We start from the raw sequence: 26,442 nt of genomic DNA, 5'->3' as shown, positions 1-26,442 counted from the left end.
AGGGAGGAGGCTGCCACACAGCCATGTGGCACCTTCTGTGCCAGGCTCTGTCCAAGACATTCCTGTGTGCTAATGTGTGGAAACTCATGCCACAGCCACATGCTACAGCAGACGGAGTCACGGGTGCCCATGGAGCACTGCCGGGTGTTGGCTGCTGAGGCCTGCCTCTTCTCCCTCTCCACAAGCCCCGGGCTCCCCCACCTCTGCCATCCTGCACATGGCAGCCAAACAGATCTTTCCTCTATGTCACCATCACCCTCCCTTGGACCCAAACCCCACCCTGGCTTCCTCGCATCTCTGGGACAAAACCCAACCTTCTCCAAGTGGGAGACCAGCCTCTTTCCAACCTATCCCCAGCTAAGCCTTGGTGCTCCTCCCCTCACCAGGAGGCCAGACATGGCCAGCGCCTCCAGGCAGCACTCCCAGACCCACCACCCCCATCTCAGGCATTCCTTCCTACAGCCCTGTCCCTTGGAGCCAGGAGCTCAGCAGAGGGATGGGACCAGCTCTCACCTCATCTTTAGCTTGCAGCAAAAACTCGCTGCCATCCTGGGTCCTGCAGGAAGGGGACACAGGACTTGGAGGATCTGGACAAGAGGCCCAGCCCACCTGCTCCCATTCCCTGCCTTCCCCCAAATCCTCCAAGAGCCAGCTGGTTGAGAGAGTGGGAGGCTGGGGCCTTGACGGGGCGGGGAAGGGGGGCTCACTGGAGCTTGAAGACGTGCTTTTTCTTCTTGTAGTCACTGGCCACCTCGCTGGTGGCCTTGTGCAGGCTGAGCAGGGGCTCTCCGCCATGGGTGCCCCCCGAGGCTGGCCCTTTGGAGTCTTTGTAGAAGCCCAGTTCCCCTTTGCTGAGCACGCAGTACAGGCTCACCCACGACCTGGGGTGATGAGAGGAGGCTCAAGGGAGACCCGCAGCCCTCTTCCTGGGGGGCTCTGGGGCCTTTGCCACTGCAGCCGGACTGAGCTGAGAATGGTGCAGAGGCCTTCCCCAGGCTGGTGCCTGCTGTGGTCACACTTCCCCAGGCTGGACTTTCCGAAGGCAAGACAGCCGCGATCTCCACCACCAACCTGTGCTCCCTTCTGCTCTCACCTGCCCCTCACGTGATCTGCTTCCAGCCAAGGGGAGGAAACCCCTACCACGTGCAAAGCCCACCAGGTGCTCCTGTTTATGCTCACCTTGGCTGAGGCACAAGAGAAAGGAACTCCTCCAGACCCCCACCTTCCCACCTGGCCTCTAGGGACTGTGCCCCACCCCACGCCCCTTGCAAGCCAGAGCTCTCCGCATTGGCTGCACTTCCCAGTGGGACATGTGGTGGAACAACAGAGAACTGGAAACCTGTGAGACCCCTCACCCTTCCACTTAGCCCTCCAGGCATGGGCTAAATCCCTCATCAGAGCCTCCTGCAACTGCAAATTTGAGGGCTGACCCACCCCACTCAATGGCCTCTCTGGACTCCACTTCACATTGTCACTGGACACCTCTAGACATCCCTGTACTTTGCTGTTTAGCGGCAGTCAACCTTTGCTTGCTCTAAGTTTGGGTCCTAATTTATTCACTTTCTTAATAGTTTCAGTTCCCCATCTAAGCTCCACTACTTGGCATCAACCTTGGGCCCCGTCCCTCCTGGCCATGGCTTGGCATCCTTGATGTTGAGCTCCGCCCCTCCTCCGACTCCACCCCTTTCCTCATACCCTCCCACCCCACACCTCTTCCTACACTGAACATCCAGAGCCTGGGACCTGCTTCCAGAGTCCCGCCAACTCGCTCACCGGTTCGAGGACTTGCGGTTGGCGTCAAGCTCGCGTTTGCGCAGCAGGAAACCCTCGTGCTGCACCGTGTGCGTGGGTGGCGGTGGCGGTGCGGGGGCAGAGCCGCCCTGGGCCGGGGCGGAGCGCGAGCGCCGGCTGCCCCCGCCCTCGCCCCCATCCCTGGGCCTCGGCCGCCGGCGAGGCTTGGGCCGGTCCCGTGCCCGAGGCCGGTCGGGCCGAGGTGTCCGCTCAGGTGGCTCCAGGCCATTGGGCAGGCGGCCAGGGGGAAGCTCGCGTGGCTGAGGCAGTGACGGCTGTGTGAGGGGAGGGCGGTGAGGAATGCTGTCCATGAGGGGATCTGGGGGCGCCCCCCTGGGCCTGGGGTCCCCTCTGCTTGCTGTCTTGGAGGTGAATGTGTAAAGATCTTAGGGTGCGGGAACTCTTACGGGCCCCTATGAGTTTTGGGAGTGCACCTGCGAGGCGAGGTGAGGCAAGGAGCGGGTAGCAGGGGACCCAGGGCTTGGCACTCCAGGCTGTTCCTGAGATCCTGACTTCTACCTGCTCTGAGGAAGGGGGGGTGTTCCCCAAACTCCAGCTCAGGTGAGGCTCCACTTACCCCAGCGGGGAGCCCTGGGCCGGTTTCCTTCTCCTGTAACTGTTCCACGATGTCAGCCAGAGTGGCCTTCCTGGGGGAGGGGACACAGAGACACCCGGTGGAAGTGGAGGAGGCACATCCTCCCACCCCACCTGGGGGGGTCTGAGATGGCCAGGGTCCCCTCGCAGGGACTTTAAGCAGACAGGGCAAACCAGCCCTTTGGATCCTGGGGACACACAGATGCTTTTCTCCCAGGACGAGGGACCACCCGCCCTAACCAGTTCTAGGTTACTACCAAAGGGGACTAGTATGTGTCCCCTCCTGGACTGTGAGACCCTTGAAGGCAGGGTCCCAATGTACACACACACACTGGCTACCGAGTGGGTGTACCCAGACTATGCCAGCAACAAGGAAAGTTTACTTATAGTAAACAGGACAGGAAGTCACTGACTGCTGACCCAGCGTCCCCCTTTCGGGGACCTTGCGTGTTCTCAAAGACCCAGGCTCCAGGTTGCACTCCCCCAAAGCCCAGTGGCACTCCCTCCCAGCCTTGGCTGTCCTCTCTTGCAGTAGGGTGTGACAACAGCTCCTTCCACCATGCTGCTGGCAATGTGAGAAAGGGACCCAGTGGGGAAACCGAAGCAAGGGCCTTCTCAGCTCAGTGATAATAGGTGCTCTTGGACACCTCCTCCTGAACCCTCTCCTGGACCTGTGTCTGCCCTGCGTCTCCCCCCCCCCCCCACCGCTCTCTGCACCCCACCCCCACCAGTCCCAGGGGCCTCACCCCCTAGCCAGGTCGCCCCTGGTGGGCGTTTCCTGCTCGCTGGACTCCTGTCGTTCCAGCCTCCGCTCCCGTCGCTCGCGCCGCCGCTCCATCTGCTCGTAGCGGCCCAAGGTGAGACTGTGTGCCGCCTCGTGCTGCTCCGTCGACTCCTGGCGCTCGGGCCGCCGCCTCCGGGCTGCCTCCTCCGAGGGCTCCACCGACTCCTGGCGCTCTGGCCGCCGCCGCCTGGGCAGCTCCTCCGCGCGCTCGGTGGATTCCTGACGCTCGGGTCGCGGTGATGGCCGGGCCTGCTCGGTCGCCGCCACTACCGCCGCGGGGGTCGAGGGAGTCCTAGAGGTCTCGGCCGTGTCCTCAGGCGTGGCCGGTGGACCCGTGGCCTCTGCCCTGCCCGGGACCTCGGGCAGCCGGTCAATGCGCGGCTGGAGGCGCTCGGGCTTGAGCTCCTGGCGCACATAGCCCACCCGGGTCCGCACCTCTGCTGACAGCGTGTCCGAGGCCCGGCGGGCCAGGGGCTCCAAGCTCTTCTCGTAGCCCGCGGGCCGCAGCAGGGGCGCCGCCTTGGCCGCCAATTCCGTGGGGTCCCCGAAGAACTTGCGCCCCAGCAGCGGCGTGGGAGGCTGCTTACTCTGTTCTGCTTTGAGTTTCTCGATCTGGGGGAGAGCGGGGAGCCAGGGGCGGGGAAGCAGCTGAGGCCAGGCCTGCAAGGCAGCTCCACGGAGACCACTCTCCCCCCCCAGAAAACCCAAGTGGCCCTGAGCCACTCTGCTGCCCTCGTACAGACACCATTGCTAAGCCACCTCTTGCTGCCTTCCTGACCCCCACTCCCTCCATCCCCTGAGCCCCAGCCACACGGTCTCTCATCATTCTCCCAGATGCCCCCCAACCACCGGGAAACATGTGTTCTAGTGCTTTCCCCCAGTCCTTGATACTGTCCCCAGCCCTCCCTGTTCTGGCCCATCCCTTTGTCAAACACCCCCTTCCCCTCTCCAGCCATCACTGCTGGCCCATCTCTTCCCCCTGTCCCTGGGTGTGTCCGGCCAGGGTCTGCCTGGGCCCTCTCCCACCACAGCCCCTCCCCCAAGCTGTGGGTCTGCTCTGACCGTGGTGAGGCGCCGCAGGGAGCTGAACCTCTCCTCCCAGGCGGCAGCCGCCTTGCGGAAGGCCTCGTGCCTGCGGATGAGTTGCTCCACCTCGTCCACACTGCTGCCCAGCTCCCGGCTCTGCAGCAGTGGCTCCTGGGCCGTCAACCAGGCGTCCGCGACCACCGCCTCCTGTGCAAACTGGTGCACTTCCAGCACTGGGGGTGGGGGTGGTGGAAGGCACACGGGGTGAGGGCTCTCTTCTCCCCTAACCCAGGCCTGCCCCTGTGGGCCTTGTCCACATCAGCCCCTTCTGTAATTGCTTCTGAGGGGTCCACCTGTGCCAGGGGTCCCCCACTCACTCTGCTGTAGCCACTCCCAGTGGCGGTCCCACTTGTCCAACACCTCCTCCTTCCTGGCTCCCAGCTTGTCCAGCTGTGCCTGGATCTGTGCAGGGGGGGTGGGAGGGGCATCAGGAGTGGCTCCCAGGGCAGAGTGCCTGTGGGGGGGTGGGAGGTGCCGAGGGGGACCCCCGGCCCCTCCCCACCTCATCAGCCATCGCACTCTTGTTAAGCAGCAGGGAGCGTCCCAACTCCTGGCAGGCGGACAGCTCGGGGCCCCGCGCCTCCAACTCCGTCTTCAGGCCCTGGTGGTAATTCATAAGCACCTCCACGGACGACACGTCCCTACAGCGGGTAGACAGAGGGCGGGGGGCGGAGGGTCTGAGTTCAGGCGACCTCCCTCCACCCACCAACCCTAGGGACATCCTACAAGTAAATAATGAAGGTACCTCAGGTACCTCAGGAATCCCAGAATTTTTCAACTTTGCAAGATGCCAGCATTTGGCACTACAGTGACTCTAACCTTCCAGGAATTTCAAGGTCAATATTTTAGGCTTTCCAATTAACAAGGCTTCTTAAGGTTCTACTGGCCAACAGCTCCCTACCAGCTGTGCCCATTGTGCAGGTCCCTGAGCCCTGGACATGAGACTAGCCTGTTGGAGACAGGCTGATGGGTAAGGTGCACACTAGCATGCCAGGGTTTCACGTTAAGAATGCCCTTACTGGGCCCGGCGGCGTGGCCTAGCGGCTAAAGTCCTCGCCTTGAAAGCCCCGGGATCCCATATGGGCGCCAGTTCTAATCCCGGCAGCTCCACTTCCCATCCAGCCCCCTGCTTGTGGCCTGGGAAAGCAGTTGAGGACGGCCCAATGCATTGGGACCCTGCACTGCGTGGGAGACCCGGAAGAGGTTCCAGGTTCCCGGCTTCGGATCGGCGCGCATCGGCCCGTTGCGGCTCACTTGGGGAGTGAATCATCGGACGGAAGATCTTCCTCTCTGTCTCTCCTCCTCTCTGTGTATCTGGCTGTAATAAAATGAATAAATCTTTAAAAAAAAAAAAAAAGAATGCCCTTACTTTAATAACTGTTGTCATGTAAGAAGGACCACCTTTTAAGTACCACGGGCTAATGATAATGGGTTAGTGTGACATGAACTTCTCCACTTGCCCACTTAACTGTGTTAACACGGGTCTAAGAACAGTTGAAGTTACGTGCGTAGCTTGCATCATACAGCACCTAGACAGGGCCATGCTAAGGTATTGTGTGTCCAGAGCAAATGCTAGATGCCAGAACATTCTGCAGTTAGCAGTTTCAGCTCCAGAAGACCTCCTGGGTGCACACGTCCTCCTGGCAGTCCCACCCAGCAGGCCCACCTGGCAATGAACATCCCTGGGGCTCTGTGCTGAGAGACGCGTCACTATGTCACCCGGAGCATGTACAATGCCATGCTGTCAGACGGGCCTGCCAGCTGTCCCCGCGTCCCCTCACCCCACTTCACTCTGCTCCACACGACTTCTCTCTTCTATAACACGGCGACTTTGTGTGTGTGTGTGTGCATGCCACACCCTAGGGCAGGGCCCGGTCTTGCCCACCACATGGCACGCCCAGCCCTCCATGAATACCTTCTGAGTAAGTGAATGGAGTTCAGGCACCAGTCACACAAACAACACCACCTGTCCACCCTCTCTGGGTCCTCTTCCTGGCCACGTGGCCAGACTGAATGTCCAGCCTGTGTGTGTGGGGAGGGTTGGGGTGGCACGCAGCCAACAGCAGACATGTGCAGGCGCTGTACCTAATGTACCTAATGCCTTCCTGCTGTTCCTTTGGTCCAGCAAAGGACTCCAAGGGTGGAGTGATGAAGGGCCCCGGGTCTTCTACCTGACACTCACATGGAACCACGTGGGGAAAGCCATGGAGACACCTGATGTGTGAAACCTCACACCCAGGCTGTGATCCCACAGACAGGGCAGCAGTGGGCAGCGGGTAGAGAAGGCAGGGGCATCCCCTGTACTCCGAGTCCCACCAGGGCCAGACATAGAGTCTGAACACAGTGGAACCATCTAGAAGATGGCATTCGGAAGTGCTCCTTGGGTGTTGGCATGTTGGAAGGGCACTGGAGAGGGGAGGCTGCCCGATGCAGTGGGAATCCCAGGGGTGGCAGAGACCAGGGGTACCTGGGCTTGTCGGCTGCCCCGATCTGGCCGGCGATGCCATCCATCCAGGAGAGCAGGTTGCGGGCCTGGCTGTGGAAGCGCAGGGCGTCGGCCGTGGAGCTGACGTGCAGGCGGGCATCCTCACAGGCGGCCAGCAGTTCCTTCCAGCCCTGCAGCACCTCCTGTTCCCGGTTGGCAATGGCCTCAGCATGCTCCCCTGCATACACTGTCCGCAGCTGGGCGGCCCCTTCCTGCAGCTGCCGAACCTGTGGGCACAGTGGGTCGGCACGGGGGGTCTCCACCCCCACAAGGGACCCCACGGATATGTCTGCACCTACAGTCCCTCCTGCCCCTAACCCATCTGCTTTCTGACTTCTATATCTAGCGGGAAGGTTCCCACAACCCTGGGGCTGGGAGGCCCCCTTTGTATCGTGGCTGCCACCTGCTTCTTCAGGTGACCCCAACCTTATCAGGGCTGCCCAAGTCCATTGGGAAAGCCTCTCCTGTTGTAATTACCCTATTGCACACTTATCGTTGCCCCGTTTCCCTCACAGCTACCATGTCATGGCTGTCGGACGTTTGGGTTGAATCCTACGTTTTATGAAATAATTGCCTAGAGGGTCTGCAATTGGCCTAGCAGTTGAGACCCCCATGTTCCACACTGCAGGACCTGAGTCTGATACTATGTGAATAAAGACCCAGGGAGGGGGCAGTGGGATGGCTCAAGTACCTGGGCTCCTGCCACCTACGTGAAAGACCTACGCTGGGCTCCCAGTCCCCAGCTCCCAGCTCCCAGCTCTGGCCCCTCCCTGGATTGCCAGGGCCTCAGAAGAGTGACCTGGCAGTTAGCTTGCAAATAAATGAATGAATTTTAAAATCTTCCGGGTTACCAGTTTCCTTTGACTCTACTACTGGAGGGTTCCCAGGTTTGGTAGCTTCTTCTCCACCTGACTCCTCAGGCCTTGTAATCCCCACTGCTGCTGACCCCATAACTGATTTCTGCCCCTCCCCTCCTATATCCCGGCCCCCCCGCAAGTTCCCTTCAGGAAACCCCCTTACGGTGTAGCACAGGCCAGCTATCTATTCCCCCTGCCCCTCAGCAGGCCTTTAGCCTGTTCTGCCGGCCCCTCCCTCCACCCTGCTGCCCACATCCCCCATGCTGCCCCACCTGGGACACGAGGAGCTGCAGGTCATGCTCAAAGGCCCTCAGTGAACGCTGCATGGAGCTGGCGCTGGGCCTGGGCTCCGGCGGCGCGGTCAGGCGGGGCAGCCGCCTCCTTTTCTCCTCAATTTGGCCCTGCAGCTCCCGGGCATCACTGAAGAACTTGTGCAGCTCCCGTGAGGCAGCCAACAGCTGGGCACGGGTGCCCATGAGCTCCAGCAGCTCGGCCCAGGCCTCATTCAGCCCATCCTTCCACTCGGCCATGGTGGCCGCTGCTGTGTGGCCGCACTCAATCAGCTCGTCCACCATCTGGTTCACAGCCGCCAGCCGCTCCCGCCCTGCTGTGCCCGTCTCATTGGCAAACTCTGAGAATTTCTCCTGCAGCACCTGCCATCAGGGAGGGGGCGGGGAAGGGGTGGGATCACAGCCAAGTGTTGCAAAGGTAGCGCACAGCCCAGCCTCCTTTCAGCCCCCCATCTTGTGGTGGGCGCAAATCATTACAATGATAAAGACAGGGGTTAAGCAGTCAAGCTGCCAGCTGAGATGCCCACATCCCTCATGAATGTCCCTGTGCTGGAGTCCTGGTTCTGTTCCTGATGCCGATCTCCTGCTAATGTGCACTCAGGGAAGCAGCAGGTGCCGGATGGGCTCCCTGCCACCAAGGTGGGCATGGCCTGCATTGGTTTCCAGCTGTTGAGGGCATTTGAATGGGAGCTGTCTGTCTCTGCCTTTTGAGAGAATAAAACCCCGACCTGACCCGGTAGGCTAGTGGCCAAAACCCTTGCCTTGTACATGTTGGGATCCCATATCGGTGCCGGTTTATGTCCGGCAGCTCCACTTCCCATCCAGCTCCCTGCTTGTGGCCTGGGAAAGCAGTGGAGGATGGCCCAAAGCCTTGGGACCCTGCACCCACATGGGAGACCTGGAAGAAGCTCCTGGCTTTGGATCAGCTCAGCTCCAGCCATTGTGGCCACTCAGGGAGTGAACCAGTGGAGGGAAGATCTTTCTGTATGTCTCTCCTTCTCTCTGTAAATTTGACTTTCCAATAAAAAGAAATGAATCTTTTTTAAAAAGAGAGAATAAAACCTCACACATAGTGAGTGTATTTGCTGTAGCAACAATGGTAAGGATAAGAACAGGATGATACTATGTTGCAGTCTGAAGCTGCCATCATCACCATCATCACCATCCTCACGCTGGGACTGAGGGGAACAGGCCCAGAGGACTGGAACATTCCCCACCCCGGCCCACTGGTGTTGTCACCGCTGCGGCTCTCTCTACTCACCGAGACATGCTCAAAGTCCTGACCCAGCTCAGGCGAGCCGGCCACCACCTCCTTTTCTGCGATCCAGTGTTCGAGTTCATCCACCTGGCGGCTGAGCTGGTACAGCCAGTACTGCTGCTCCAGGCCGCCCCTGCGCTCCTCGCCCAGCTCCTTGAGGGCCACGTACAGGCGGTCCACCTGGGACTGCCGCCGGCTTATCTGCTCGCTGACCAAGTGGACAGGGAGGGACCGCCAGGCATGGAGCCCTCTGAGACTCCTGGGACACAGCTGTGACCCCCGCCTTCAATTCTGGGGTGGGGGCTGCCACCTCAGATTCCCCCTCCCCTCGCATCTCAGTGCCCAACGCGGGAGCATGTCACCCCCATCCCAGCCATGCCCAGCCTCTACCTGTCCTTCACTGCAGCTGCCAGCCTACTTGTGCAGACCTGCCTCACCTCCTCTTGAATCTCCCAGCTCACTGGGAGCCCTGCCCTGGGCTCCTCTCAGACCGCACCCCTGGGCCAGGCTTTGGAGAAGCTGCCCTCACCCCCTCTCCCACCCTCTCCTCTCCTCACTTCCATCCTCCCTGGTGTCGCTCGGCCCCGCCCACCTGTCAGGGTGCCCCATCTCCAGCAGCGCCCGGCACTGGCGCGACAGCTGAGCGATGCTTTCCTCGTAGTTCTCCACTCCCTGCTCCAGCTGCAGGTGCTTCTTCAGCAGCTGCAAAGTGCTCTGCTCGTCCTGGGGACACACGGCGCCCTCGTTGAGGCGGCAGTGGCGCCCCCAGGCCCCGCTCCTGCCCCCCAACCCGGGCGCACCTTGCCCTTGTCCTCACTCATCATGAGCAGCTCCTGTTCGCCCAGCCACGCCTCCACCTCGGCCACGTCGAAGTAGTACTGCTCCACCTGGAAGGCGGCGTCCAGCGCGTGCTGCCGCCGCTCCGCCGCCTCCCGCAGGCCGGTCCAGGCGCTTTGCAACTGCTCCAGGCCCCGGCGCACGGCCTCGGCGTCGGGGCTGCGCAGGGACGCCAGCGCGCCCGCGCGCTCCAGTACCTCCTCCAGTCGCGGCCCGTGGGCTTGGATCTCCCGCCGCAGTCCCTGGAGGGCGGGAGGTGGGGACGAATAGAGAGGGACGTTCCTCGTGTTCCTAGCTCTGGGAAGGGGAGGGAAGCTAACCTTGACAGCACCCCCTGGTCGCTAGCCAGGGACTCTGGAAGCGTCATGTGAGCAGTGGCTCCCCAGAGCCCCAGCCTGGCTGGCGGGCAAGCAGTCTGGCGTCAAAGGCAGAGCCAAGGAATGTATGGGGGAGGGGAGACTCCCTAGGTGCGCCTCTGCACTCCAGCTCCACCACCGCAGGTGGAACGCGTTCAGGAGAAACAAACAAACAAACAAACAAAACCACCCTGAGTCTGCATGGCACATTATTTCCCAACAACACAGGGCAGCAACTGCATCCACGGCCCTGACCTGGTATCAAGTACAAATCATCTGGAGACCACGTCATCTGCGTGGGTGCAGGCTGTACCCCGGTACCATGCCATTTTGTCTAAGGGACTTGAGAACCTGCAGATTTGGGCTTTCATGGGGGTCCTGTGTAATAAGGGGCATGGCTTCGGGGGCACAGACAGACGTGCACACACGGAACCATATCACGATTAGAGGACCACCATCCCCTACCAGCTCTGCACCAGCTGAGTCCCTGGCTTCACCTGTGCTGGTTTCCTCACCTGGTACACACAGAGCCAGTAAGACACCTGCTGCCTGCCCAGGGTTGAGCACCAGGGCCACGCCCTCCTCACTCCCTTCACTGACCAGGAACACTCCCATCTCACAGATGAGGACAGCGGAGCACTGCAAGGCACTGGCCAGAGTCCCAAGGTGGGTGGTGACCTGTGGACCAGAGCCTCCCTTGTCGGGGAGGGCGCTGTCGCCTGTTCATCAATCCCCGGTGCATCCCACACTCAGCACTGAACCCGGTAGGGTTCCTCTCTCAGGCAGTGTGAGAACCACTGCTCTAGCCCTTCTTAAGTTCTTACCCAGCTGTGAACAGAGTACCCCATCCCGACTCTTTCAGCTCCAGGTGGCACCCTTTCACCTACTAGACTCCCTATGGCCATTTGCTGGGTTTCTGTATTTCTCGATACTTCATGCTTTCCTGACCCAGCAACCAGTAACTTAGCTCTGCAGTGGGAATCTGACTTTGCTCTTGGAGAACACCCCTTTGCCCCCACCTGAGCCTGGGTCATGGAGGCTCCCCCAGCAGGTTCTGGAGGTGAGGTGAGTGGCCCAGGCCAGGCTAAGTGGCAGTCCAAATCCCTGGCCACCTCAGTGGGTTCAGGGGCAAGCACGGAACTTCAGGTGAACTGAGAAATGTTGTCCCTGGATGGGGGCTGAGTCTTTTTGATTTAATTTTATTTAACTAATTTGTTTTTTGAGAGGGATTAGCTGTCTTCTGTGTGGCCAGGGAGGACAGAGACTCGAATCTGTCAGAGGATTTTAGTGTCTGCAGGAGAGGTCTGACCTGGGCACAAGGCTATCAGAGAGGAACGTGACTCTGCCACACACACAACCCAGACATGCCCAGTGCACATAGAGGGACCTGGATGCCTGGGCATCTGCTGTGGGCCCCTCCATGCCCCTTTCTTGACTCAGGCACCCTGAGCTCTTTTCTGCCATCCGTGCTCCAGTGTGTCCTGGCTCACTCCCTCATCTGGTCCAGCTCACCTGGTTCTTTTTGATGTGCTGCTGCACAGCCTGCAAACCGCTGCCTCTTTCTGTCTGCATGGCCAGTGGCAGTCGCTCCTGAACCCAGGCCTGGGGAGGCAACACAGAGAGTGGGTCAATCGGCATGGAGGGTGTGGGAGGATGCACCCCAGGAGCCCTGCAGCCCAGAACCCAAGGCCCTTCATCCCCATGGAGCCCGGTTACATCTCGCATTTCTCACCTGCCCTCCCCACCTGCTCTGTCTGCCTCTCCTCCACATTCATACCAAGCTCACACCTTATTCTGAGCACCTCCAGTCCTGGCTTCTGGGAGTTTCCGTGCCCCTTCTGCTCTCAGCTGGATTACCCACCACTTCATTTCCTGTCCTGTCTCAGAGGCTCCCTCCTTTCCGGAAGTTTTGGTCGGCTGCCTTCTCCCAGCTTCCATGACCTGGAATTTCCTCCCATCACCGCTCTAGCCACCCAGGGGGCGAGCGTCTCCTCCTCTGCATTCAGAATCCTTTGTGAGCAGCAGTGGGGGTCATCCCTGGTCACCCAAACACCGGGCTGGGTCCACAAGGACCAATGAGTGAGTTAAAGGAATGAATAAGCAAATCAGGAAGTGAGAGAGGGAGAACACCCACAGATGAGTAAAGAGGGGAGGAAGTAACGAAGAGTGAGTGTGAGGTCCTCTGGACGGAGTGGGTGGGTCTCAGTCCTCGGGAGACCCCGCCCCTTGCCCGGTCCCTCCCTTGCCCCCACCTCTCACCAGCTCGTCGTCCAGGTCGTGCGCCACCTGATGCAGTTCCTTGGAGGCGAGCAGCAGGCGGCGGCGCTCCTGCAGCGGCTCCAGCAGGCGCACCAGGCGCTCGCCCACCGCGTTCTGCCGCTCGCCCACCAGCTCCTTGCTCGCCGGCTCCAGCGGCAGCGCCGCGGTCTGCGCTTGCAGCTCTCCCACCTCGCGGTACCACTCCTCCACCTGCGACTCCATCGACTGTAGATGGACAAGGGACAGGGTCAGCCGGGCCTCTCCCCGCTGCCCACGCCTCTGCATCCACCTGGCTTGATGGCTTGTGGAAATGCTGCAGCCCACCTGCGCGGCTGACCGCTGCCTGGGTTCCTGGCTCTGCGGTTCCCGCGGGCGGGCCTAGGTTTCCAGGGAACCTTTCCAGACACCCAACACACACACACACACACACACACACACACCCATAGTGATCTGGGTGACTGACAGGCTGCAGCAGCAAATGAAATGGCCAAAACAGAGCCGGCGAATACACAGGGAAGTCCATGCCTTTCACAGATGTCGACCCTGTCTCCAAGGACCAGATAGATCACTGAGTGAGTGATCACCGCCAACTGGCTGGCCAGCTTGACTGGAGCCCTTCCTTACTCCTTGGATGGAAAACAACTCCAGATGGCTTCCAGGGGTGCAGAAAGGCACTAGAAGGAACCCTTAGAGGGTTTTTTGGTTTTTTGTTTTTACTCATCTTGGGATGGAGGAAATACAAAACCACGGTGACAAAGAGGCATGCACCTGACCCAGTGGGGGAAGGAAAATGCTTCCACATCCACTCAAGTCTTGTGCGTGCTGCAAGACAGAAGGTGAGATGACAGATGGTACACACTAGTGTTAGAGTAAGGAACCAAGCTCACCTAGAAGATCCTGCCTCTTTTATCTCCACAGTGGGTGCTCTCTCTCACACACACACACACCCACACATTTATTTGAAAGGCAGAGAGAGAGAGAGATTCTCCATCTAGATGCTCATTCATTCCCCAGATGATTCCCATGGCTGGAAGAGGGGTGAGGGCTGGGCCTGTTTGAAGCCAGGAACCTAGAAGTCTCTTCTGGCTAACCCTGACCGTTCCCAGGCCCATCAGCAGGGAGCTGGGTCAGAGGCGGAGCAGTGGACTGTAATCTGTACTGTTATTGGATGCCCGTGTCTCAGGCAGTAGCTTAACTCACTGCATCACCACCTCTTCCCCATGAGCAACACTCTTGTGCATTTTTTTTTTTTTTAATGGATTCCTGCTTCCAGAGGATGAGCACCGGGAGGAGGGAGTTCCGTATAGTTCACTGCTATTACTCCCCAGTGTCTAGGACAGTGCCTGGCTCAACCACAGGTCTTGCATGAGGCCTTGTCCAATGCATACATGAATCACTTTCACGGCCTAGGAGAGAAATTGGGTCTCAGACATGTGGGCAGGCAGCAGAGGAAGAAATGAGCGTGGTCCCACCAATGGGCGGGGAAATGCAGATTAACTTGAGATGCCCTTTCCAGTTATCTGATTGGCTGAAAGGGAAGAGATTGAAACGATGTAGCGGGTGGATGGGCACACTTGGCCAGTGCCAGTTGTGGCATAGATTGGCAGAGCTCTTTTGGAAAGGCGGTGAGCCAGGTCCTTCTCTGAGTGCAAAAGTGTGCAGAAGCCTGGCCTGGCACCTGTCTTTCCACTTCCAGGAATATGCGTCAAGGAGCCCTGGCGTGCAGTCATGAGGACTGGTCCAAGGAATTTCACTGTCACAGAGTTTATAGGGGAAGCAGAACTGGGAACAACTTGCAATACTGCCATCCCATATCAGAGTATTGGTTTGAGTCCCAGTTGCTCTGCTTCCAATCCAGCTTCTTACCACTGTGCCTGGGATGGCAGCTCTTGGGTCCCTGGATGGAGAGCCAGGCTCCTGGCTTGGGTCCGGCCCAAGCTGTTGCGGCCATTTGAAAGTGTTTGAACAGATGGAGGATTTTTTCCCCTCAGTCTCCCTTTCAGATAAATAAATAAGTCCTTTTGAACAAAGTGAAATCAGCCCATGTTACCATGGAATACCTGCTAAGAGTTACTGCTAAAAGGGACCAGCATGCTAACCTTGACATACAAAACGTATTCACAGTGGACGTTTTTTTGCACACGCATGAAAATTCCCTGGAGTAAACAAAGAAACTAACCACAGACAGCATCTTCTTGGGGGATGAGAACTAAGGGGATGGAAACCAGGGGAGGCTGCAGAAGATTTTCATGCAGAATTTTTTACATCTTTTTTTTTTTTTGAGGTTTGAACCATGAAAATTCATTTGGAAACTTAAACATGAGAAATAGGAGACAAACGTTTCCAGGGGACCCTGTGAACCCATAGGATGAGGTCTAGCAGGCTGTGCGCCAGATCCTCCTGGAGGCTCCCGGGAGGTGGGCTGAAGGCAGACTGGGTTAGGAAGACCTTGTACTAAAGGAATATATTTACATATTTCTTGTATGATTCCTAACAGATGGAAGGAACTCAAGGGAAGAAAACAAAGTCACAATAAAATTAAGTGATACCAGATTCAGACAGGCCAAAACCCAAGACCCTCATCGGGACTTCAGTTCCCAAGTCCTGCAGCAGAGTTGCTGGTTTTGCCTGCCCAACTTCTGTCCCTTCCTTTCCAACACCTCAAACCCCCTGCTTTGGGTCTCAGCTTCTTGGAGGAACTAAAGAAACTCAAATCCCAGGACTGGTCATCCGACCCAAGCCTAGCCAATCAGAGCAGTGAAATCATTCTGGCTGCCATTGGGGTCAGAGATGCTCATGCTACCAACATGGGCCAATGAGAACCCCTTGGGCTTTCCCAAGAGACTGCAACACAAAAGACTAAGAATAACAACTGTGATTCGGGCCCGGCCAATGAGATCACTGACTCTCTCGGCCACAGGGATTGGATCCGAGCAGGGCATGTGACAAAGGCAAGTCAATGAAAATGCTTCCCGCTTTTGCTTGGAACGTGTGCAACAGTTCTCCTGGGCTCCATGCTCAGTGTTGGGATGTGGACCTGGGACCATGGGATCCACAGCTGCCACCACAAAGGGGAGACTCGCCAACCATGGGGCCAACACCAACCAGCGTGGGGTTCAGAAACAAGGACGGGAAGATTCTTGAGGCTGGTGTTTGGCTCAGCTGTTAAGAGGCCCATGTTCCATATCAGCACGCCCAGCTTTGCTTCTGATCTGGCTTCCTGCTGATGTGCTGGTTCAAGAACTTGAGCCTCTGTCACTTGTTTTGGGAGACCCAGATGTTTAGTCTGGCCTACTCTTGGCTGTTGCCAAGGAAGTGAACCAGCAGATGGACGATTCCTCTCTTTCTATCTCTTTCTCCCCTTTCCTTTCCAAAGAGATTCCTGAAGACATAACAGAGTAACCCAGCCATTCTTGAAGCTATATACCACATGGAGTTTTCAGAGTTGTGTGCCAACAAAGTTCCTTTTCAGCTCAAGTGGCTTTGGGCTGGAGTTCTTGAATTTTCTTCAAGAGACACAGAGGGAAAGACTGAATACTCCCACTCCCTGGTTCTCTCCCCAAATGACCATGACAACTGGAGTGAAGCTCCAAATTCACCATACGTCCAGGCAGCAAGAGCCAGCTCACTTGAGTCATCAGTATTGAAAGCCAGTATCCATGTCAAGTGCTTGTATACAGGACACACATGTCTTACATGATGTCTGAACTGTGGGGTTGCCTGTCCCTAACCTGGGGTCTTCAGGGGCTATACCCCAGGCAGTCCTGATGGATGAGGGAAAACAATCTTGTGCATAAAAACCATGTAAGATGAAAATTTAAAAAGGCACAATGGCAAGCTACAGAAGAATCAGGGCAGCACCATGACACAGTGGGTCAAGCCACTACAGTGCCAGTATCCCATTTGGACACTGGTTTCAAGTTCCAGCTGCTCTACTTCCAATCCAACTCGCTACTTCTACATCTTGGAAAAACCGTGGAAAATGGCCCAAGCGCTTGGGCCCCTGCACCCATGTGGGAGTCTCAAAGCAGGTTCCTGTCTCCTGGCTTTGCTCTGGTCTAGCCCTGACCACGGGAGCCCTTTGGAGAGTGAATCAGGGGGTGGAAGATCTCTGTCTCTGTCACCCTGTCTTTCAAATAAATAGAATAACAATTTGGGGGAAAAAATTCAGTTACCCAGAACTTCCTTTAGAGCCTTTTGCCTACAAAATCATGGTGCTAATGTGCAGGTTAAAATTGTAGGACTTTCCAAGATTGTCTGAAACATGCTACACATGGCAGCTCCACACACCAACTCTGCTCACAGAACACCACATGTTCTGGGCACCCACTTACTGCCTGCAAACAGGGGCAGAGAGTATACAGGCAGAGACCCATCAATGGGTCCCCAAAAAGCAGCCCAAACCTTCTTTCACACTGAGTGATGTAGGAAATGTTCCAATGCACCTGGACAGAGATGGCTGCTGCAATGCTGGCGCTCCAGAGACAGTCCCGGCATTCCTCAGCAGAAGGTTGCCTAACATCACTGCCATGCCACCCTAGGGAATATTATGCAACTGTTTAAGAGGAGGAGGCACTTCTGGGTACCCACCTAGGTCACACGCGATGGGACAAGAAAGCAGATGCAGCATGTTCTGTAAATGTGGACGAGGAAGTTTCCATCGCTGGAGGTGTGTGTGTGGCGCGCGCGCGCATGTGTGTGTGTGTGTGTGTCTTTGTGTGACAGGAAGGAGGATAAACTTTACTTTCCACTCCTCATCCTCCTGCCAGAACTCCACACAGCCCAGCCACGACAGGTCACACAATCCGTGTTGCAGGATCCCAGCTGCATGGGAACCATGTGTTGTATGACTCCGAACACATGACCCATCTGGGACAGGCAAATCCACAGATACACGAAGTAGAGAGACAGAGGGAGGAATGGGAACAACGCTAATGGGTACAGAAAGGGCTATTTTTGGGCTGATGGGAATGCTCTGGAATATGCTAACAGCCACTGACCTGCACACAGCAGAGATGTGTTTTTTAGGATACATGAATTTTAACTAAAACATTTAAACAGATACCAAAGGTCCAAGATGACACAGAAGGTGCTGCTTCTCAAAATGTCTTGGGGGCAAGCTCTGACTCCCTCCCACCTCGCGCCCTGCACCAACCTGGAGCCACCTGGCTGTCTTTCCACTGCCCAACAGGAGTACTGGGGCACAGCAAGGCGAGGTGCAGCCACTGCCTGCCAGGATTCGAACCCAGGACCACAGCAAGCACACAACCAAGTTCTCAGCCTCTCTACCTCTCTGGATTGGAGGTGGACGAGGAAGCTCGGAGATGGTGTGGTCACTCACCCTCTGTCACTCAATAATGGAAAGGAATTCAAAGTCTGGCTTCCCCTGGCTGCGCTGTGCTGTATACAGAACTGAGGAACAGAAAGAAGAGTGGAGGAGCAGCCTTGTGTAGGGGGTGGGCATGGTGAGGGGTCCCCTGGGGCCTGAGCCCCACAGCTGCAGAGCTTCCAGTACACTACCCACTCCCGTGCCAATCCCCATCAGATGCCAGGGTCCAGTCCCAGCCTTCCACACTAGCTGGCTGGGCCACTGAGGGATGGACTGTGGAGCCTGGGCTCTACCATCTGGCCCCTCAGCCCACGAGGACAATTTGCAAGGCCCTGAGACAGGACTAGGGCGCATGGCCTGGATCTGGAGAGTTGGGGGGTGTGCTGAGGCAGCTGGAGCAGGGATGGGGGAGGACACAGATGGAGAATTCAGAGATGGGAGTGAACAAGCAGCACAGAGGGAGGCAACAACGGAAGAAGGGCCAAAGGAGAAAGACGGGAGAGAGGGAGCAAGAGGAAGAGAACGACAAGACACAGAGGGGTGAGAGGGCTGAGAGCCCTTGAGAGAGAGGAGAGAGAGTTGGGGAGGGCGGATGGCTCACACCCACAGCCCCCGGGAGGCCAGGTTAGCAGTTCCCCAGCGACCCAGAGCCCAGGCTCCTGGGCGGCCTGGTAGGATGGCAGGACCATGGGTGGTCCCCTCCTGTCTTGCACAGACAGCACCAGACCCAGCTGGCCTGCAGCTGGGGCTGTGGCCAGGGAGCTGCTCTCTGCCTCGGGCTCCCTCTGCTGGGGAAAGGCCTCAGGACTCCTGAGCTGGGACCTGCCCCGGGGTACATGGGGCATAGGGATCACTGTGTGATTCCAAGCTAGCTCCTTGCCCTCTCCGTGGCTCAGCCTAGCCACCAGACAGCCGGGGGGGTGGGGAGGGGGGAGGTGCCCGGTCTGCTGGGCTGAGCTGGGTGAAATGCCCAAAGGCAAGGAAGATGCAATTCGACATGCTGGTTGACGCATGGAGGTGCCCATAGAGAAGGAAATATCCAAGAAGCCATATGGAGGCCCCAGTCAGCAGTTCCCTGAGAACCACATGGTGGGTCACTTCCTGCTGTCACACTGGGAAAAAAAAACGCCTGAAGCCTGTGGCAGCCAAGTGTTAGTGAGGAGGGGGGCAACAGGAACCCACCCTTCACCACGCAGAAAGCACCAAGCTGCGCTTGGCCTCGGGCAAACTGTCACGTGACAGCCATCGCTCCGCCACATTAGTTGTGTTTGTTTTCAAAAACCTTTCTTTATTTGTTTTAATTTTATTTGACTGAGAAATGTGGGTGTGAAGGAGAGGGAGAGGAGAGAGGGAGAGTACTTGCTGCTTCAATCCCTAAAAGGCCTGTCTATGACAGTCAGGCCAAGAGCCCAGAACACAATCCAGGTCTCCCATGTGAACGGTAGAGACGCCAGCACGTGAGCCATCGGCTGCTGCCTCCCCAGGATAAGCACTGGCAGGAAGCTGGCTGGGGAGTGTAGAATCTGGGACCCATCCCAGGCACTCCTAAGTCCTAGGCAATGACTTAGCCCCTGTGCCAAACACTGGCTCCATGTCCACAACCAACCCAGCATCCCCAAAATCTATGTTTGGACAGCAACGTGGGGCTAAGATGTGCACGTCCCAGACTGACAGTGGCTAGGTTGGATTCTCAGCTCCAGCTCTGTTCTCCAGCTTCCTGCTCTTGCAAACCGTGGGAGTTAGCAGGTGACGGCTAAAGTGGTTCTGCCACCCACATGGGAGGCATGGATGGAGTTCCCAACTCCCAGCTTTGGCCTCAACCCTGACTATTTTGGGCATTTGAACAATGAAACAGCAGGTGGGAAGATGCTCTCTGCTTTTCTCTCTACCTGTCAAATAAGTAAAAGAAAGCACAAGGATGGCAGGAAGGTGGCAGACCCAATGGAAGGAAGCAGGTGACAGCTGAGCTTCATTTCTGAACACAGTGACAATGTAACTAAGGTTGGAGCGAATCAAAAGCAAAGACTTACCACTGTGGCACAGTAAGGCTGCTGCTTGTAAAACCAGCATCCCAAATGGGCACTGATACAACTCCTGGCTGCTCTGCTTCCAATCTAGCTCCCTGCAAATGTGCATGGAAAAGCAGCCGAAGATGGCTCAAGTGCTTGGGGCCCTGCTATCTGGCAGAGCTGAATGGAGTTTTAGGCTCCCAGATTCAGCCTGGCCCAACCTCAATCATTGGGGTCATTTTCACAGTGGAAATATACAAATGACAGGAAGCTGATGAAACATCTCTCCATCTTTCTCTCTCTTCCCCTCTCTATAACTCTGCCTTTCAACTTCAACACATGAATCTTTCTTTAAAAACAAACAAAAAGCAAAAATGAAACAAATACTGTGCCGGATACCTGTCTTTGTCCCTGCTGATCCACAGCCCAGCCTCCTCTGCTCTGAGCCCTGGGAAGGGAGAGTGGAGGAGGCGGCTCCCCCCACTCCTGGCCTCCAGGGAGGCTTGGGCTCGGGCCTGGTTACATGGTTTGTGGGGCTCAGCAGGAATGCAGCGCCCTGTGCAGCTGCTGTTTGGGAGTTGAAGACAGCGGCAGCCAAGCGTTCATCCCTTCTGGGAAGCCAGCCCTGGCTGCACTTGGGGTGGGGGGTGGGGGCAGGAGATGGCTGGGAGCCGAGGGGTGGGGGTGGAAAGTGAGGCCAGGGCACTATTTCCCAGCTGTCCTGGCCGATGGGAGGTCCCTGCTCCATCTGGTCAGGCTCTCCTTCCAAGCCACAATCGCTTCTCCCTTCCTGTCCCCTGAGCTGGGGGAGGCAGATGCTCCCAGCTGCCAGCACCCCCTCACCCCCCGCTGGCTGCAGCCTCCCCGCACCCCCTACCCTGGCCTGGGCACACCTTTTCCCAGCTGTCCTCTCCTTCTGCCTCGGGCAGAAGCTCTCATAGATTCCCACCTCTAGGGAGCTCATCAACAATCCCTCTTGCCAGCCTGCCCTCAGGAGGGCAGAGGCACAGGGAGCCCCTGGGCACGTGCCTTGGCATCGGCCTGGACACCCCCAACCACCCTGCTCTGCGTGGCTTTCCCAGGCATCCTTATCCTCTGTCCACTGCCTGTCTGCCAAGTGGGGTCAGGCCCTCCGACAGTGACAGACTACTTGGGGGGCCAGCAGGAGGGCTGTTCCCTGCTGTGGGCTGGGAGCACCAGGGCAGGTGGGTGGACAGGAGCTGAAGCTGGTACTGGATGGTCATCTGGTGGCTGTGTGACCCTAGGCTCCTTTCTGTGCTATGATTCTCCCTGAGAGCACCTCCTCCTGGCAGGGCCCATGGCAGGCAGCAGCGTTTCAGAATGTGGTCCTGGGACCCCCGTGATGGTCCCCAGCTGTTGTCAAGGTGCCTGCAGAGTGACAGCTTCTTTACCATCTTCATCCTCACTCCCTCCCAGTGGGCAGAAAGGGGTTTCAGAGCCCACCGGGCACAAGGCTTGGGCACAGGGTCTACGGTGGCAGATGCTTTGAGAACGGTGCTCCCTTCTGCTTAGCCACTTCTGGGACTCCTCAAGGAGGCCACCTGAATTCATATATGATGGACAGAACACTGTTACTTTAAAACAAATCAACAGGGTCCGGTGTGATCACCTAGTGGCTAAAGTCCTCCCCTTGAATGCACTGCAATCCCATATGGGCATTGGTTCTAATCCCAGCAGCTCCACTTCCCATCCAGCTCCCTGCCTGTGGCCTGGGAAAGCAGTCGAGGATGGCCCAAAGCCTTGGGACCCTGCACCTGTGTGGGAGACCTGGAAGAGCATCTGGGCTCCTGGCATCGGATCGGAGCAGCACCGGCCATTGGGGAGTGAATCAGTGGATGGAAGATCTTCCTCTCTTTCCTCCTCTCTGTGTATCTCTGACTTTGCAATAAAAATAAATAAATTTTAAAAATAATAAATCAACAGGAATTGGTGCTGTGGCAAGACGTGTTAAACCAACAAGTATGACAACACAAGCATCCCAGATGGGTGCTGGTTGGAGCCCAGAGTCCCAGCTGCTCCACTCTTGATTCAACTCCATGGGAGAGCAGCAGAGGACGGCCCAAGTGCTTGGGATCCTGCACCCATGTGGGAGACACGGAAGAAGCTCAGGCTCTTGGCTTCAGCCTGACCCAGCCCCAGCTGTTGTGGCAACGTAGAAAACGAACCAGCTGATGAAAGATCTCTCTCTCTCTACCTCTCTGTAACTCTGACCTTCCAATTAAAAAAAATTTTTTTTTAAACAAAGTATAAAACCACTCAATAACGCACACACTTGCTGGTCTTCATTTTTCGGATGGCAGACCTGGGGAGGCCTAACCCGTGCTTACAAATTTCTATGACTTTCACTACAGTATGGGGTCTTGGGGACAGAGCCGCTGGACTCAATCTAGGTGTGGGGACATCCCTGGCCTCACTGCCCTCTGACGCACACTTAAACAGATACACAACGATACAGGGGGTGGGGGAGGAGTATGTTTTCCCTGTCAGCTGCCAGACTCTTCCTGGTGTCACCACTGGCACAAATAATGATGGGCAGTCAGCAGGCCGAAGTGGGAGCCCAGGCACTGTCAGTCGCTATCCTGGGCAAGTCACTTACCTAGCCTGCATTCCCCTTTGGTTGGTTCACGTAGGCCCACTGTGAACTGAGGGAAATAGCCGAGGGCCCCTCGCTTCAGAGGGAGATGCCGGTGGACTGTGTGCCCTTGCCCAGGTGTGCCCTTGATGCCAGAACAGGGCAGGGCTGGTGGCAAGAGCACCCATTTCCCAGCACTGCTGGGAAGAGCTAACGAGGACAGGTCCCAGAGGCAGGCTTAGAAAACAGCCAGTGAGGGGCAGAGCCATTCTCCACTTGTGGGCCTTGGTGTTCCCATCTGGAAAATGGGTGCCCATCTGAAGCAACTCCGCAGGATCTGACCCTGACCCTAGGTGGCCCTGTTGTGCCAGCCAGATCTTACCTGCAGCTTCTTGAGCTGGCTGTTGACGGTGGCCAAGTCCCCGCCGGGGTCCACGTCCTGCAGTTGGCTCTCCATGTGCAGGAGCTTCCTGTCCAGCTCGGCGAAGCTCTGCACCAGCTGGTCTGCCTTGCTGGCCTCAAACAGCTGGCGGGCCTTGGCCTGGGTGGTGCTCTCCAGCTCGGCCCAGCACTGGCGGATCTCACCCAGTTTCTTCCGCACTGAGGCTGCCAGCTCCGGCTTCTCCTGCATCAGTTGCTGGCCCTCCTGGCCCCCCAGGCAGGTGCATGGTGGCAGATAAGAGTCAAGAGGGGGTAGCAATGGAACGCAGGGAGATGAAGGTGAGAGACAGAAGGAGGTGGTGGCACGTCGGGAGACGGAAATATGAGAAGCAGATGCCAAGATAGGCCCCGGCAGGATAGAGAGACAGGAGAAAGACATTCAGAGATGGGCGGGGGCAATGGACACAGAGACACAGTCACAAGCCCAGGCAGTGGGCCACAAGAGGGAGGGGAAGGCAGAGATGGGAGAGAGAATGAACTTGTATCAAATCAAAGCAATTAGACTACACTTTTTGTCACACACTGGCATTGGGGCTCCATAGCTCATCAAAGTTTCTCCACTGGAATAGGTAGAGTGGGGATTATCTAGGGCTGCAAGCCTAGGAGCTTAGCCAGAGGAGATAGGGCAAGTTCTGGCCCTTCTCTAAGATTGAAGCCAAGCTCTGTGGTGGGCCAGACCTACACACACTGGGTTACCCATTAACATCACTAGCACTACCACCACCGTGACCACAACTCCCAGGTCACTTGTCCATGTCAAAGCCCGAGGAAGCAGCCACATTCATAACTTCTTTCATGTTAGAGTAGAGTGCCCTGAGGCTCCAGGAGGCTCAGCCATTGCCTGAGACACTGCAGCTGGGCCCAGGCCCATGTAGAATTAGAACCCGAGGCTCGGAGAACCTGAAGTGCACTTGAACCCTGGGTGTCCGTGGGCTGTCCCTGGCCCTCTCCCCACACACTGAGGGTGGGAGCTACAGGATGGCATGAAAAACTTCACCAACAGGAGGTTGTGAGAGCCCTTCAGTATAGACGCTGGCCATTCTATAGATGGGCACACCGAGGCCCCAAGAGGTCCCATGGACACCTCAATGCCATGGAACTGGGAGTGGACACACAGTTGATCTGAACTGGTTCAGGGTAGCAGCGGAGGGGACCCCAGGGAGGCTCACCCTCTCGATCTTCTCCAGCCACTCCTTATTCTGGGCCAGCTCGGCCATGAAGGCCTGGTGCCGGAGCCATCGCTTGTGCAGCTTGTGGCTGTCCTCCCGCGTGCCATCGCGCGCCATCAGCATCTTCTTGTGGATCCAGCCATCCAGCTGTGCAGGGCAGGGGAGGGGAGGAGGGGAGGTTCAGCTCGTCTCTCTGACAGGACACGACCCCTGTGTGTCCTTTCCCAGCCAAGGTGGGAAGATTAAAGGCTACAAAAACCTGGGTAGGTCCAAGCCTTCGGCACTTCTGTCCAGAGGACGGGCCCCCTCAATCTCCCACAGGCCCCTCATGCGGGGATCCCGGGCCAGTTGGCCTCTATTCACCCTAGGCCAAATCACGCCCCCAAACAGGCTCTCTAGCCTAACTGAGCAAACTCTCAATTCAGCCACAGCCACAAGTTGCAGTGGCACTCAGACCTCTTAATTCAGTCTTAGCCCCCATTCCCTCACTGCCTTGTTTGTAGGTACCAAGATCCTCTGTCCATACCCCAGGGCAGCAAATGCAGCCCCAGCTTCCTCCCCCTCCATATGGCCAAATCAACACCCCAAACAACCTTCCCACTAGGGTCAGGTCTAGCTCCCTCCACAGTGGGCCTCCACTCCAGATCTAGCACCGCTCATGTGCACATGGGGCTCCCCAAACCCAACCCTAGGGCTCTATGACCACAGACCCCCCCCACACCCCCTAGTTACAGTAATGCCATCTGGATCCCTGAACCAGCCCACTCCCAAATCCAGCCCCACACAGCACAACACGGATTAGACTAAACCTTCCAAGCAGCACCCCCATCTTAAGCCAAGTCTAGTCATCCCCATCCCCCCACACACCAAAACCAAACATCCAAAGGCAGCCAGTGAAAGTGGCCCCTCCCTGCCCTGGACAGGACCAACTACAGGGCAGCTTCTTGGGCCGTGGTCTCCCTGTCCCCCAGGATAAGCAAGCTCTATGCCCCAAGCCACCACCTCCCCACTCTCCACCAAACCTAGCACCTGGGAGACTAAGCTCCTCCTTTCTCCCCGCCCTCCCCTCTCCAGTCACAAGATCCTCTGCTCCCTCCTGCAGGGGAAAAAGAAAAAAAAAAAAAAAAAACCAAAAACAAAAACACCGCACTCAGGCTCACCAGCTCAGAAGTCCCGGGAGACGAATGCAGCCACAGCCAAGGACAAACCCTGAGCTGGCCAAACCCCACCCCAGACCCCCGCGGGCTCCCCGCTGCTCCGCAGCTCAGCGCGCTGCCTCCCTCCTTCCCTCGCTACAGCCGAGTCCCGTGCGGACCACCCCACCCCCGACTCATTTCACAAGTCCCTGTCCGGAAGGGAAAACCCCATGGCAACCACAGCCCCGGGAAGGAGGAGGCTCCCCAGTCCTCAAGGTAAAGCTCCCAAAGAGAAAACAAGAAGAAAAAGTCCTCCCAAAGTCCGAGTCTCCACGCCTAGAGCAAATCCGATCCCTTCCTCGCTCAAGCCGAAGCCCCCCAAAAAGTGTCTCACCCCCATCATCATCAGAGGACGCTGCAAAAGCCCAAGGACGAACCCCACTATCACCGCCACCAAAAGGAGAATCCGGCAACTTCAGGGTAGATGTCTGCTCTCCCGTTGCCCAAAGAGCCCCCTAGGGAGGCTGAGACGCCCCTCCGCGATCCCCCACGGCCGGTTCTGGCTACCCCAAAAGTGATCCTAGATAAGGGGTCCCTCGGCTGCTCCCGCCCCTGGGCGCGGCTCTACCCCCCAGTCCGCACCAGCACCGCGGACAGCTCCCGGCGCCCGCACCCCTCCCCCAGGCCGGGGGTCCCGGCCCGCCCCCGCCCCTCCCTCCCGCGGCTGCGGCGGCGAGCACGCGCCCGAGCCCCCTCCCCCACCCAGGCCGACGGGGGGCGCGCGCCCGCCCGCTCCCCCTGCCCCGGGCGCCCCCCGAGACCTGGGGCGGCGTCAGCGTTGGCGGGGCGTCCTTGCGGCGGGCGGGCGGACACTCGCCCCTCCACTGCGACGCCGGCGACGGCTGCGGCTCCGGCGGGCGCGCGCCCCCTGCCTCGCCCCCGCGCCGCGGCAGCGCGCCCGCCCGCGCGCGCCCCCTGCCTGCCTCCATGCCCGCCTCCCTGGCGGGGGGCCCCCACCACGGCTGGGGCTCCAGGAGGAATCACCGCTTTCCCCAAAGCTTCGGGTGGGAGCTCTTCGGGGCCATCTCGGAGGACCGCTGCTTGGTCCAGAGCAACCTCGCCGGCTGTGCTAGGGGGACCTGGCTGTTGAGCTCCCCAGCCGTGTGGG

At 57.8% G+C, this 26,442-nt stretch overlaps 1 protein-coding gene across 2 annotated transcripts in view; it reads right to left on the bottom strand.

Moving 5' to 3' along the window:
* The window catches only part of SPTBN4 (spectrin beta, non-erythrocytic 4), a 67,696-nt gene that overhangs the window by 1,256 nt on the left and 39,998 nt on the right, over nt 1-26,442 (bottom strand). Inside the window, exons 1-18 of one of the 2 annotated variants that reach the window (XM_058674738.1) lie at nt 26,096-26,188; nt 24,139-24,285; nt 22,911-23,174; nt 12,598-12,822; nt 11,851-11,940; nt 9,946-10,224; nt 9,738-9,868; nt 9,149-9,353; nt 7,870-8,250; nt 6,723-6,967; nt 4,758-4,896; nt 4,573-4,657; nt 4,232-4,428; nt 3,132-3,781; nt 2,369-2,438; nt 1,774-2,066; nt 708-881; nt 514-556 (exon numbers count right to left, since the gene is read on the bottom strand). In XM_058674738.1, the coding sequence (XP_058530721.1) occupies nt 514-556; nt 708-881; nt 1,774-2,066; nt 2,369-2,438; nt 3,132-3,781; nt 4,232-4,428; nt 4,573-4,657; nt 4,758-4,896; nt 6,723-6,967; nt 7,870-8,250; nt 9,149-9,353; nt 9,738-9,868; nt 9,946-10,224; nt 11,851-11,940; nt 12,598-12,822; nt 22,911-23,174; nt 24,139-24,261 (3,594 nt within the window). In that variant the 5' untranslated portion in view covers nt 24,262-24,285; nt 26,096-26,188. Of the gene's footprint in view, nt 1-513; nt 557-707; nt 882-1,773; nt 2,067-2,368; nt 2,439-3,131; nt 3,782-4,231; nt 4,429-4,572; nt 4,658-4,757; nt 4,897-6,722; nt 6,968-7,869; nt 8,251-9,148; nt 9,354-9,737; nt 9,869-9,945; nt 10,225-11,850; nt 11,941-12,597; nt 12,823-22,910; nt 23,175-24,138; nt 24,286-26,095; nt 26,189-26,442 lie in introns of those variants that run through there. The other variant, XM_058674737.1, reaches the window with a different exon arrangement.

This window comes from Ochotona princeps, chromosome 16 (assembly GCF_030435755.1).
Source record: "Ochotona princeps isolate mOchPri1 chromosome 16, mOchPri1.hap1, whole genome shotgun sequence".
NCBI classification, from domain to species: Eukaryota; Metazoa; Chordata; class Mammalia; order Lagomorpha; family Ochotonidae; genus Ochotona; species Ochotona princeps.
The sequence above is the reverse complement of the archived record's forward strand: the minus strand, read 5'-3'. Positions and strand labels throughout refer to the sequence as shown.